This window comes from Pongo pygmaeus, chromosome 21 (genome assembly GCF_028885625.2).
Source record: "Pongo pygmaeus isolate AG05252 chromosome 21, NHGRI_mPonPyg2-v2.0_pri, whole genome shotgun sequence".
In the NCBI taxonomy this organism is placed as follows: domain Eukaryota; kingdom Metazoa; phylum Chordata; class Mammalia; order Primates; family Hominidae; genus Pongo; species Pongo pygmaeus.
The window spans coordinates 32,568,713-32,583,412 of NC_072394.2; the positions used below are offsets into that span (position 1 = coordinate 32,568,713).

Sequence of the window (14,700 nt, forward strand, 5' to 3'; positions counted from 1 at the left end):
GTCTAAGAAACCACAGTCTAACTGAAGGTCAGGGAATAAGACTACCCAGGGCAGACTTACTCCTAGGTCTAGAAGTTTTATAGTTCAAGCTCTTACACTCAGGTGTGTGATTCATTTTGAGTTAATTGAGGAAGGGACCCAACTTCATTCTTTTGCATGTGGATATCCAATTGTCCCAGCACCATTTGAAAAGACTATGGTTTCTCTACTAAATTGTCTTGGCACCCTTGCTGAAATCAATTCCCTATGAATGTATGGGTTAATTTCTAGACTCTCAATTCTATTTCCTTGCTCTATATGTTTATCCTAATGCCAGTGCCACACTGTCCTGATGACTGAAGCTTTGTAATAAGTTTTGAAATTGGGATCTGGAAGTCTTTCAACTTTGTTTTTCTTTGAGATTGTTTTAGCCATTCTGCTTCCCTTGCATTTCTACCTGAATTTTAGGATCAGCTTGCCAATTTCTGGGGGGAAAAACCCAAAACCTGCTGGGATTCTCACTGGGATCGCACTGAATACATAGATCAAGTGGGGAGTATGGCTAATATTAATTCTTCCTAGCCGTGAGCACAGAATGTCTTTCCTTTACTTAAATCTTTAATTTCTTTCAACAATGTTTTATAGTTTTCACTGTACAAATCTTACATAATTCTTTCCCAAATCTTTCACAATTCTTCTTTTGTTAAATTTATTTTTACATATTATATTCTTTTTGGGGTTGTTATAAATGGGATAATTTCATTAATTTTTAGATTGTTCATTGCTAATGTATAGAAATACAATTGATTTTTATCGCTTTTTTTTTTTTTTTTTTTTTTGAGATGGAGTCTCGCTCTGTCGCCCACGCTGGAGTGCAGTGGTGCAATCTCAGCTCACTGCAAGCTCTGCCTCCCGGGTTCACGCCGTTCTCCTGCCTCAGCCTCCTGAGTAGCTGGGACTACAGGCACCTGCCACCACACCCAGCTAATTTTTTTGTATTTTTAGTAGAGATGGGGTTTCACCGTGTTAGCCAGGATATCAATTTTATATCCTGCCACATTGCTGAACTTGCTTAGTTCTGTTTTTCAGAGGATTCCTTAGGATTTTCTGTATACAAGATATCATGTCATTGATAAATAGAGGTATTTTTACTTCCTACTTTCTAATCTGGATACCCCTTATTTTTCTTGAGTGATTGCCCTGGCTAGAATATCAAGTACAATGTTATATAAAAGTGGCAAAAACAAAAGCAAACATGCTTGCCTTGTTCCGGATCTTAAGAGGAAAACACTCCATCTTTCTCCATTAAGGAGAATGTCAGCTGTGAGCTTTTTGTAGATGCTCTTTATTGGCTTGAGAAACTTCCCTTCTATTGTTGTTTTTTGTTGTTGTTCTTTTCGTGTGTGTGTTTTTTGACACAGTCTCACTCTGTTGTCCAGGCTGGAGTGCAGTGGCATGATCTCGGCTCACTGCAACCTCCACCTCCCAGGTTCAAGCAATTCTCCTGCCTCAGCCTACCGAGTAGCTGGGATTACAGGCATGCACAATCATGCCCAGATTATTTACATATTTTTAGTAGAGACAGGGTTTCACCATGTTGGCCAGGCTGATCTTGAACTCCTGACCTCAAATAATCCACCTGCCTTGGCCTCCCAAAGTGCTGGGACAGGGGTGAGCCACCATGCCTGGCCCCTTCTATTGCTGAATTCGTTTTTATTTGCTTTTGTTTGGTTTTGTTTTTTTTGTGACAGGGTCTCACTTTGTTGCCCGGGCTGGAGTGCAGTGGTGTGATGACAGCTCACTGCAGCCTTCACCTCCCAGGTTGAAGTGACCCTTTCACCTCAGCCCCCTAAGTAGCTGGGACTACAGGTATATGCCATCATGCCTGGCTAATTTTTAATTTTTTTGTAAAGACAGAGTCTCACTATATTTCCCAGGCTAACTGAACGTTTCTGTCATGAAAGGGTGTCAGACTTTGTCAAATGCTATTTCTCTATCGAGATGAACATGTAGTTTTTATCCTTTGTTGTATTTTTTTTTTTTTTTTTTTTTTTTGAGATGCAGTCTCTGTTGCCCAGGCTGGAGTGCAGTGGCGCCATCTCAGCTCACTACAACCTCCGCCTCCTGGGTTCAAGCGATTCCTGTGCCTCAGCCTCCTGAGTAGCTGGGATTACAGGCGCCCACCACCACACCCAGCTAATTTCTGTATTTTTAGTAGATAAGGGGTTTCACCACATTGGCCAGGCTGGTCTCGAACTCCCAAACTCAAGTGATCCACCTGCCTCAGCCTCCCAAATGCAGGGATTACAGGCATGAGCCTCCGGGTGCCTGGCCTCCTTTCTTCTATTGATATGGTATATTAACACTGATTTATTTTCAGATGTTAAATCAATCATTCCTGGAATCAATTTCACTTGGTTATGTTATATATTCCTTTGTACATGTTGCTGGATTTGGTTTGTTAGTACTTTGTTAAGGGTTTTCATATCTGTATTCATAAAGGATACTGGCTTGTAGTTTTCTTGTCATGTCTTTGGTACTGGTATCAGGATAATACTAGCTTCACAGAAGAAGCTGGGAAGTATTCCCTCCTCTTCTATTTTTTGGAAGACTTTGTGAAGAACTGGTATTAATAAAAAATCCTTATTAAGGAAATTTTTTAACATACCAAAAAATAGTAAGAATAGTATCATGAGTTCCTGTGTGTATTCCCGCCTAACTTCAATAATTATCAATAGTCCACCATTCTTATTTTACTTCTACTTCCCCTCCCCAACACCTTACTCTTTTGGCAGGGGCTGAAATTATTTTAAAGTAAATCCCAGACATATCATTCACCTTTAAATACTTCAATGTATATCTCTAACAGATAAAGACTTCTTTTTTTAACATAAGCAGAATTATTTCACCTAACAAACTTGGCAGTAATTCACAATGCTATCTAATACCTGGTCCATGCTCAAATTTCCCCAAATGTTTAAAAAATAATTTTTTGAATTAGTTTGAATCAAGATCCAAACAAGGTCCAACACTGCATTTTAGTTGGTATGACTCTTTCCACAACAGCTTCCTTCTCCCTTCTCTCCCCATGAGATTAATTTATTTGTTGAAAAAACAAGGTCAATTTATCCTATACAATTTTTCCATATTCCAATTTTGGATGTTGTATCCTCATGTATCTGTTTGACTCATTCTTCTGTCCTACATAATTTTAAACTGGGAGTTAGATCTAGATTGAGGTTGCTGTGAACTTACTATTGCATAATATTACAAAACAGTATCTGGCTATCCCACTTTTAGCGTTAAGATTAATCAATGGGTTCAGATGCTACTCGCCAGATCCACCAATTATAAAGTCCCCTATCGACCTTTACTTAATAGTTTTATCAACCATTGACAATTTGTGACTAGATACATTATTTCAGCAGAAGTTGCAACATGGTGATTTTCTCATTCTCTCAGTTCTTCCAAGGCTAGGATTTTTACTTTCACAATTTTATACTCTAGGTCTATGATTCCCAAATAGGGAGGCATAGCCTCCAGGTGCCCTATTGCAAGCCCTGGGGTCATTTTTGCTTGTCATAGTAGTTGAAGGACATTCTTGGCATTTACAGGCAGAGACCAGAGATGCTGGATGTTCTACAATTCATAGTAGAGTTTCACAAAATGAAGAATGACCTGCATCCCACACAATTTTCAAATGTCTTGTTAGATACTCATGGAGGTGTAAAGCCTAAATAAATTATCTGAATGTAAGGCCATTTTATATATGAACACAAAGTATTTTTTTTCTACTACTTTAAAACAAGCACATTTTTCCAGGAATGTAACTATGGTATAACTGAAGAAACAATATTCAATCACTATTTTGTTTGCAATTCTCCTAACAGGTGTTTACCATTTCAAAAAAGTCATGTTAGTAACAGCAACAGAGTTTTGTGGTATTTGAGTTGTTGACATAATACATCTGTATACAACAGCTTTTGTCACTGTTGAATTCAAGATAATTCCACATACAGGTGTAAACATCCATGCTCTCCAGTACTCAGGCACCTACACACCTACACATGGAATACACATCATCATCTTATCAATTACTCTTTTTCTAATTTATGTTATAGTTAGGACTTTATACTGATTTCCTCTGAAATGTGCATGAGGTAAGTTAGAATACCTATGAATTCCATTTCAATATAGTAAGGGATATTTCACAGAATATTTGTTTTGAAATGGGCATTGGGCCTAATAAAGCTGAGAATTACTATTTACTTCAGGTCTAAAATTTTTTCCCAACTTGATTTCTGACCAGGGCTTATTCTTAAATCTTTCCACCATGGAAAGGTGGTTAGATCACATCTGTTTACATCACAGCCAGAGCACTGTGCAGGAAGTAAGGACAGCTAGACCCCAGCCCTGGCTCTGCCTCTTTATTAGTAGCTAGTGAACTCAGGCAGGTCATCTTATCTCTATTCCCTCTGGTAAAATAAGATATATCAGACAAGCCATTTTCAACCTTTTCAACAACTTTTTCTTATTCTCCATTCTCTTCACAGGACTCAATATTTTTGGTAAAGATTTTGCCAAAGAGATATGCCAATCATTACTTGGAATAATTAAACTGATTTCCCATTTTTAGCTAACTAAAGGCATATAATTGTGAACCAGAATAAGATAACAATGGTAGTCTACATTTATTAAGTGCTTATTCATGTCCCTCACAGTGAACTCTGTCCCTTACCCCTACCAACAGTATGGTATCACAGTACGGGCTCCAAACTGAGAAGTGCTGTCTCAGCTAGAGACTAGGGTCCCCTGGTCCTTGTCTCCTCCCTCTGAGCAGAAGTCTCCAGTCCTAATGCTGCCATCCTAATCTGCAAAAACCTTGGAATGTGACTCACTCACACCCCATGCTATTTTGGAAAACTTCTGAAGTTGATAGCGAGGTTGGGGGACTACAATGAAATGAAACAAAATGGGCAAGACACTGGGACTGCATCTCCTCTGGGCTAGTACCTCTGCATGTATGCATTTTCTCAGAAAGACTGGCCCAGGGCCCTGTCTAGAATAAAAGCTCTGGAATGAATTAGCTGTGAATTACCTGGGCAGCAACCCTAGACTATTGCACATAAGCCCCAGAGGCACTGATCCTTGGACAGACTCAGGGGCTCTGTGTAGCCTCTAGAAAGAAGTCAGGCAGGCTTAGGATTTTGGGTAATTAGGGTGACTAGTAGCAGTTCAAGAACTCACTGCTCCACTTATGTCTCCACTTTCTAACTCCATGCACCCCAAGACATTGATCATTTTGTTGAAAACACATACGGGCCAGGGATGGGGTCAAGTGGCAGGATGGGGATAGCTGGCTGGAATCCCTCTACAGAAGCATGGGCTTCCCGCTGGGCACTCTGTACTCACCAGGGAGGCTGCCGACTGGTGTGTGGGTGGTGTGGAGGAATCCGGAGTGGGTCCACCTCTCTGGCGGTAGCAGGGGGGAACTCCCGGTGGGGACTGCTTACGTTAGCTTTTTCCCACTGCTCATGGATAGGTGTGATGATTCCAGACACAATACGAGACCGAAGCTCCTCACTGTTCTTGTAGGTCCTGCAGGAAGTAGACGAAGAGTCAACTGCTTGCAGTTGGCTAGGAACCCTGGAAGCGGTATTCTGGCTGCAACGATGGCGGCGGCGGTGGCCCTGATAGCTCCTGGCGTTGCGCTTGGCCTGTTTATAAGTGGGGGAACAGGCCACCTGCTGGACCTGGGTGAGGGGGGCAACAGCCCCACGCTGTCTCTGAGATTTGGGCCTAAGCTTCTTAGGCATCTGAATTGCCCCTCCTCGTTTACCACCCCATTAGAAAGAGGTGAGGGTGTAGGGGCACAGGGCCTGGACTGGCTACTCCTCTGTCCTCACCCGCCTCACCCCTCCCTCAGCTTCATTGTGTGTTCATCACGTGTCATGGGAAGGGTCATGGAAGGCAAAGGCTCCATGGGGAGGATGAACCAGGTTCCTGGTCCAGACAGGCAGAGCTCTGGGGGTTCAAGGTCCAGTTCTGTCACTAACTCAGGGGTCCTCGGAAGGCTGCCCCTACCACCTGTCCCATCCTGCCTGGGCCTCTTTTTCTCTGCCTGTGAGAGACAAGTGACGTGAGCCACAGCTGAGGTGTGGAGGCAGGCTGAGGTAACAGAGTGGGCAGGACTCCAGGCTTCCTAAAACACTGATATTTTAAAATGAACCACATCCTGGCCCACAAAGCAAAGCTCACAAATGTAAAATAACTGAAATCATACAAAGTATGTTCTCCAACCATATGGAATGATAACAGAAAACAAAACAAAAAGTTAACTCTCTAAATACATGAAAATTAAGCAACTTACTTCTAGAAAATCCTTGGATCAAAGTCACAAAAAAGAAATATATAGCACTGAATTAAAATGAAAATAAAAACATATGAAAATATGTGGGATATAACTAAAGGATTGCTGAGAAGAAACCTCATAGCACCAAATGTTTACATCAAAATAGAGGAAGGAATTCAAATCAATAACCAAAATTCTGACCTAAAGAACCTAGAAAAAGAAGAGCAAATTAACTCAAAGCAAGCAGAAGTAATAAAGGTTAAGAACAAAAGTCAATAAAAAAGAAAAACAAGAGAGAAAATGAAACAAAAAGTCAATTCTTCAAAAAAAAAGAATAAAACTGATCAACTTCTAGCGAGACTGACAAATATAAAAAGAGAGAGGACACAAGCCACCAGTAACAAGAACGAAACAGGAGATATTACAATAGATCTGTAGCCACTGAAAGGATAATACGAGAATACTAAGAACAACTTAATCCAACAACTCAGAATAGACCAATTCTTAAAAACCACAAACTACACCTCAGCCAAAATGAAATAGATAATCTGAATAGTTCCATTAAAGAAACTGAATTACACTTAACATTCTAAAAAAATAAAATAAAAAAACAAAAACCAAAAATCTCCAGGCTCAGATGATTTCAGGAAGAATTCTACCAAACATTTAAAGAAGAATTAACATTAATTTTACAGTCACTTCTAGAAAATATATGAGGAGAGAATACTTTCCAATCCATTTCATGAGACCAGTATTACTCTGGTATCAAAACCAGACAAAGACCATACCAAAAAAAAAAAAAAAAAAAAAAATATATATATATATATATATATATATATATATATATATATATATAGACTAGTATATCCTATGAACTTACACAAAAAAAAAATCAACAAAATATGAGCAAATTGAATTTAAAAATGTATAAAAAGAATTATATGCCATGACCAAGTATGATTTGTTCTAGGCATGCAAGACTGGTTAATAGTCACAAATCAATCAATGTAATCTACCATATCAATAAGCTATGGAAGAAAAATCATATGATCATATCAATTGACACAGAAAAAAACTTTTGATAAAATCCAAAATGATAAATCCATTCAAGATTAAAAACTCTCAACTAAGAATAAAGGGGAACTTCTTTAACCTGATAAAGAACACTTACAAAAAACCTACCCCTAACAATATACTTTACTGTGAAAGACTGAATACTTTGCTCCTAAGATTGGGAACGAGGAAAGAATGTTCTTTCTCATCACTCTTATTTAACATAATATTGGACATCCTGACCACTGCAATAAGGCAAGAAAAAGAAAAGTCATTCATATTAGCAAGTAAGGAATAAAACTGTCCCTATTTGCAAATGACATGTAGTCTACCTGAAATTCCCAAGGAATCTACAAAAAAAAAAAAAAAAAAAAATCCTAAACACCTTGAACTCAGCAAGGTGACAGGATACAAGTTCAACACAGGAAAATCAACTACATTTCTGTATACTAACAATGAACATTTGAAAACCAAAACAAAGGACAGAATGCCATTTATAATCATCTCCCTTTCTGCTTTAAACAAATAACAAGGTATATACAGGATCTATATGTTGAAAATTAAAAATGATACTGATGGAAATCAAATAAAACCTAAAAATCATAAATGGAGAGATAAGACATATGATGTTCATAGCAAGAATGTCAATTCTCCCCAAACTAATCTATAGGTTTAATGCAACTCCTATCAAAATCCTAGCAAGGTTTTTCATAGATATACACAAGCTTACTCTAAAGTTTATATGAAAAGGCACAGAGGCCAGGTGCGGTGGCTCACGTCTGTAATCCCAGCACTTTGGGAGGCTAAGATGTGTGGATCACGAGGTCAGGAGATCGAGACCATCCTGGCTAACATGGTAAAACCCCGTCTCTACTAAAAATACAAAAAATTAGCCAGGCATGGTGGCACGCGTCTGTAGTCCCAGCTACTTGGAAGGCTGAGGCAGGAGAATCACTTGAACTCAGATGGCAGAGGTTGTAGTGAGCCAAGATCACGCCATTGTACTCCAGCCTGAGCCTTTTTGAGACACAGCGAGACTCTGTCTCAAAAAAAGAAAAAAAAAAAAGAAAAAAGAAAAAAAAGAAAAGGCACAGAACCTAGAGTAGCTAAAACTATCCTGATGAAGAAAGAGTGGGAGGAATTATTCTACTCAATATTAAGGCCTACAATAATCAATACTGATAGAGTAATATTGACAGAGGAAGAGACATAGAGATCAATGGAAAAGAACAAAGGATCCAGAGATAGATCCACAGATGTACAGACAACTGATTTTTGACAAAGTTTCAAAAATAATTCAATGAAGGAATAACAAATGATGTTGGGGCCATTGGACTTCCATGGGTAAAAAAACAAGCTGCTTGTCTGCCCAAGCTGGGTGGGGGGGTAAATTCAAGTCTTCTTTCCTTTTAATCAGATCAGAGGGAGGCCTCTGATCTCCCTAGGCATGTGTAAAATTCAGGCCTGATTAAAAAACCACCAGGTCCTGAAGGAGAAGTTCTCACACAATTTCTAAGCCTTGGCAGAACAACTACCATTTTGGTTGTGGCAAAAGATAGCCTACCATCTCATCTGACACAGAAAGGGTACAGCAGAATGGAACACAATAGGTTTATATTTCTTAGCAAATCACAGTTTGCTCACCGAGGAGCACAAATTGCTGGAAGAGGCAAGACATGCCACAATGACCTAACAAAGAGGGCTACATGGAGGAAGCTATGGCTGAAAGGCATAGGAGGGAGATAGGGCCTCTGATCAGGAGGCAGAGCCATACCTCAGCTTTCACCGCCCATTTCCACGGAGATGATTCCTGGTGATCAGATTTTTTTCCCCTTTGTGTATTTTACTAAGAGCTGGACTAAGCACTAAGCACTCTATGTGCTGACATCTCATTCCATTCTCAGAAAAACCATGAGGTAGTACTGTTGTGTCCCTCATTTCACAGTAATCAAAAAACAAAACAAAACACAACACACATCCCCTTCCTCACACACAAACCCCTCAAACAAACGTACTTAAAAAACAAATAGAGACAGGATCACAATTCTCTTTCAGTATTGCTGAACAGACGGAATGCTCTAATGAGCATGAATGGCCAACATAATTCCTAGGTTCTTCCACAGGTTTTGTCAATTTCTCTCCCAATGGAAGTCCAGAGTGAAGAAGTCAAGAGACCACACTCCAAATGTCCCTCCCTTACCCACTAAGAGGGGCCAGGGTGTCAGGGTTTGTACAACACCCAGAGGAGCAGCATTCTGCTGGCCAGGCCTGGCTCATTTCCCTCTTTCCTCCCTTTGTCTACTGTATGCAGAAGAGACCCAAGCCCTGCCCTCAAGGAGATCACAGGCAAGGAGGGAAGACCAACTCTAAGAAGGTAAATGTAAAATATCTACTGATTGATTAAATGCTTAAAAAATGATGTTATGATCCAGGGCAACACAGCAAAGACCTCATCTCTACAAAAAATAAAAAACTGGCTGGGCATGGTGGCACATGCCTGTAGACCCAATTATTTGGGAGGCTCAGATGGGAGGGTCACTTGAGCCCAGTAGGTTGAGGCTGCTTGGCCTGTTTATAAGTGAGCTGATTGTGCCACTGTACTTCAGCCTGCCTGGGCAACAGAGGGAAACCTGACTCCAAAAAAAATAGTAAAATGTTTTGAAGCTTTAAGCCTGGGGGCCAGAGGAAGCTTCTCTAAGGAACTGATGTTTAAATCAGTAACCAAAAGATAAACAGGAGTTGGCTACGTGAGGTCTGGGAGAGCACTTTGGGCAGAGGGAAGAGGTCTGAAGAGGGCAGAAGAATGACACTGTGGCTGAAGCACAGGGACGCGGGGAAGGCAGTACAAGGTGAGATTGAAGGGGTGAATGCTAGGCTTTAAGGCCTCATCAAAGATTGCGCTCTTTATCCTAAGAGCAATGAGCATTCCCTAAAGACTTTTAACTGTGGTAAAATATGCACAAAATTTACCATCTTAACCATTTTTAAGTGTTCAGTACTGTTCAGTACATTAACACTGTTGTACAATCACCCACCATCCATCTCCAGATCTCTTTTCATTTTGCAAAACAAACTCTGTACCCATTAATCACTAACTCCCCTTCCGATTCCCCTCTTGCCCCAGTATCTGGCAACCACCATCCACTTTCTGTCTCTACAAATTTGACTAATCTAGGTACCTTTAATAGAATCATACAGAATTTGTCCTTTTGTGAATGGCTTATTTCATTTAGTATAATGTCTTCAAGGTTCATCCATGTTGTAGCATGGGCCAGAATTTCCTTCCTTTTTAAAGCTGAATAATATTCTACTGTATTTACATACCAAATTTTGTTCATCCATTCATCTGTCAACGGACAGCCAAGCTGCTTTCACCTTTTGGTTACTGTGAATAATGCCTCTATGAACATGGGTGTACAAGTATCTTTTCAAGACCTACTTTCAATTCTTTTGGGTATATGCCCAGAAGTGGACATGCAGGATTATACGGTAATTTTTTGAAGAACTATCATATTATTTTCCAAGGCGGCTGCACCATTTTACATTACCAAGAGTGCGCAAGAGTTCCAATTTCTCCACATCCTTGACAACGCTTGTTTATTTTCTAGTTATTTTGATACTACCCATCCTAATGGGTGTGAAGTGGCATCACTGAAGGGTTTTAAGCCAGAGTTGTTAACTATGATCTGATTTATGTCTGAAAGACTGCTCCAACTGCTATGTGGGAAATACACTGGAGGGTGGCAAGCAGGAGGGGAATATGTAAAAGACCTCCTCACACAGAAGCTGTGTGGAAGAGGGGAGGAGAAATGAGGAGTGGCCAGAATGTGGAGGCCAGTGGTTTGAAAGTCTGTGAGGACTGGAATAGGTTCAAAGAGGGTATTGCTGATTAGATACTATTAAATGCAACAGGGTTCCTGGGCAGTTCTGAGGTTCGGTTAAGGTTTCATAACTGTGCATTTATAGTGATGCCAAGCTCACTCTAAAACTCTGAGGATGGCTAGGTGCGGTGGCTCACGCCTGTAATCCCAACACTTTGGGAGGATCACTTGAGCCGGTGGATCACTTGAGGTCAGGAGTTCGAAACCAGCCTGGCCAACAGCAAAACCCCGTCTCTATTAAAAATGCAAAAATTGGCCAGGCACAGTGGCTCACGCCTGTAATCCCAGCACTGTGGGAGGCCAAGGCAGGTGGATCATGAGGTCAGGAGATCGAGACCATCCTGGCTAACATGGTGAAACCCCATCTCTACTAAAATACAAAAAAAAAATTAGCTGGGCGTGGTGGTAGGCACCTGTAGTCCCAGCTACTCGGGAGGCTGAGGCAGAAGAATAGCGCGAACCTGGGAGGTGGAGCTTGCAGTGAGCCGAGATCATGCCAGTGCACTCTAGCCCAGGTGACAGAGCAAGACTCCGTCTCAGAAAAAAAAAAAAAACAAAACAAAACAAAACGCAAAAATTAGCTGGGTGTGGTGGTGCACACCTGTAATCCCAGTTACTTGGGAAGCTGAGGCAGAAGAATTGCTTGAACAGTCACACTGTACTCCAGCCTGGGTGACAGAACTAGACTTCATCTCAAAAAAATAAAATAAAAAATAAAACCCTGAGGAGGTCAATGAAGATGGGGGAAAATCCCTATAATGGAGTAAAGCAGACATAAATCAGCTTAACTATATATAAAACAGATAATTTCATTATACTGATTTTAAAAATAAGCACTAATCTAAGTACCTTTGGAACACACTACTCTGCCTACATCTTTTGTGGAACATAGTTAAAAGACAAAACTGGAAATAAATCATTTGGAACTTTACTTAGTAGGTTTGTTCTTGGTAGGCACTGATGTAGCAGTTCAGAAAATATTTGTGTGTATTCTAGGATCAAATAAATAAGCAAATACATTGATGCTGCTGGGAATCAGGGTTCTCACTGCAGGAGAAGGGAGATATAAGTATGGAATAAGAGAAAAAGAATCCTGTAGTGTTATATTAAAAACAGAGGTGGCAATTTAAACTCATAAGGAAAAATTTTCCTAGCTCTATCTGCTGAAAAAGTCTAGAATCATACTACTGTATGATACCAACTATATGACACTCTAGAAAAGGCAAAACTATGGAGACAGTAAAAAGATCAGTGGTTGCCAGGAGTTAGGGAAAAGGGAGTGAAGAATAGGAGGAGCACAGATTTTTAGGGTAGTCAAACTATTCTGTGTGATACTATAATGATAGACACACATTCTCATCTATTTGTCAAAACCCACAGACTGCACAACAGCAAGCTTGAGCCCTAATAATGATGTGTCAACGCAGACTCATCAGTTGTAATGAATGAATCATTATGTATGGGATATTGACACGGGGAAGCTGTAAACTGTGGGTGTATGGGAGCAGGAGGTAATATGGGAATGCTCTGCACTTTCTGATCAATTTTGCTTGTACCTAAAACTACCCTAAAGAAAATAATTTTTTTTTTTTTTTTATAAGTTGGAGATTGGGGTTGGGGACCCAATGAGGCACACATCCTCCCAGGAGTCTGCTCTGACTGAATGAGTTGGCCTGGCTCCACCTCTACTCTGCAGCCACCACAGTCTTGTGGACTCTTGACTGCATCATCTTGTTTCATATGGCATTTCCTATATAAGTCTCCTCTTCAAATACATAAAAAACAGAAAAGAAAATTAGGAAGTTGTGCCCAGAAATAAAAGGTTCTTCCATTCACCTTCCTTAATTTTCTGGACACATCCACCCTATTCCTTATATCTTGCCATTAGTTCTCTCTTCTTTTTCCCAGGGAAGAGACATCATTTAGAAGTACCTGTGGAAGTCACCCAGGTGTTCTGCATCGATATAATCATCCAAGTTCAGGGTCAAGTCTGCCACTTGCTGTGAGCCATATTCCTAGATGAGTGAAAATAGAAAGTGAGAGACTGGGATATTTCTGGCTAAGAGTGGGAGGGTGGAGGGAGAGTAACAAAGTCTTCAACCTAAAGAAATATTCACATATGTCCACAGAGACATATATAAGGACTGTTTATATGAAATACCTTCCTAAGGCTTGGAGACTTCTCTGATTTAGGAATATTGCCTTTCCAAGGCAGAGGCTAAAACACCTACTTCCCAGGCTCTTTTGCAAAAGGGCTCAGGCATGGTAATTGAGGTGTCGAACTGATGCATCAACTTTGAGTTGGAGGTGAGCAACATGGAGAGGCAGACCCAGCAAGGGGCAGACATTTTGCTAATGAGGGTAGCAACAGAGGCCAGGGGGTCACATCAGCAGCTTAAGAGAAGGGTACACCAGGGCAGACAGAATCAGCCAGTACCTAATACTGGACAGTGGTGGTGGCAGCAGTGGTTTCCGGGGCATGATTTGGGACACTGCTTCTGGATACCTAGCCTTAAACCTGTTTCAATGAGCTATCCTGGTTCTTTTTGTTTTGTTTGTTTTGAGACAGAGGCTTGCTCTATCGCCCAGGCTGGAGTTCAGTGGCGCAATCTCAGCTCACAGCAAACTCTGCCTCTTGGGTTCAAGGGATTCTCCTACCTCAGCCTCCCAAGTAGCTGGGATTACAGGCACCCACGACCACACCCGGCTAAGTTTTAAAAATATTTTTAGTAGAGACAGGGTTTCACCATATTGACCAGGCTGGTCTCAAACTCCTGACCTCAAGTGATCCACCTGCCTTAGCCTCCCAAAGTGCTGGGATTACAGGTGCGAGCCACTGCGCCTGGGTGATCCTGGTTCTTTTAATAAACCATTTTTGCTTAAACTAACCGAAGAGGTTTTTGTTGTTTGAAACCAAGAACCCTATCTGACACGAGATCTAAATGTTCATCAAAAGGGAAAGGAATAAAGAAATTATGGTGTTATGAGAAACTACATAATAGTTAAAACAAATAAGGTATATCTATATGTATTTCCATGTCAAGACCTCCAAAACATCGAGTGAAAAAAAAGCAAAGTGCAGTATAATACATAGAGCAGGATACTTCTATATGGTCACACACAAACCATTAAGACAAAAGTTAACAAAAAGAAAGTCACTGCCCTTGTGGCACTTATAATCCCATGGCAGAATAAAAGCAAAGCACAAACAAGTACACAATTACAAGCTGCAATGAGTGTCAGGCAGGAAAATAAAATGATGGCGTAAAGAAACATAATTTAGATTTTTTTTGGCAGTAGGAGTGGGTAGTCAGAACTGAACTTTTTGAGGAAGTCAAAAATGAAAGAGAATTGTCCAGGATGAAGGAATGGTGAAGGGCTATGTGAGTGGCAGATGGGGGAAGGGAAGAGCCTTCCAGCATACGAAATGTAAAG

General features: G+C 40.5%; 1 protein-coding gene across 2 annotated transcripts in view; it reads right to left on the bottom strand.

Annotated features, from left to right (window-relative positions):
- Positions 1–14,700, bottom strand: part of PSMF1 (proteasome inhibitor subunit 1) — a 49,086-nt gene that overhangs the window by 26,867 nt on the left and 7,519 nt on the right. For both annotated transcript variants that reach the window (XM_054467705.1, XM_054467704.2), the window contains exons 3-4: positions 13,198–13,280; positions 5,392–5,577 (exon numbers count right to left, since the gene is read on the bottom strand). In XM_054467705.1, the coding sequence (XP_054323680.1) occupies positions 5,392–5,577; positions 13,198–13,280 (269 nt within the window). The remainder of the gene's footprint in view (positions 1–5,391; positions 5,578–13,197; positions 13,281–14,700) is intronic.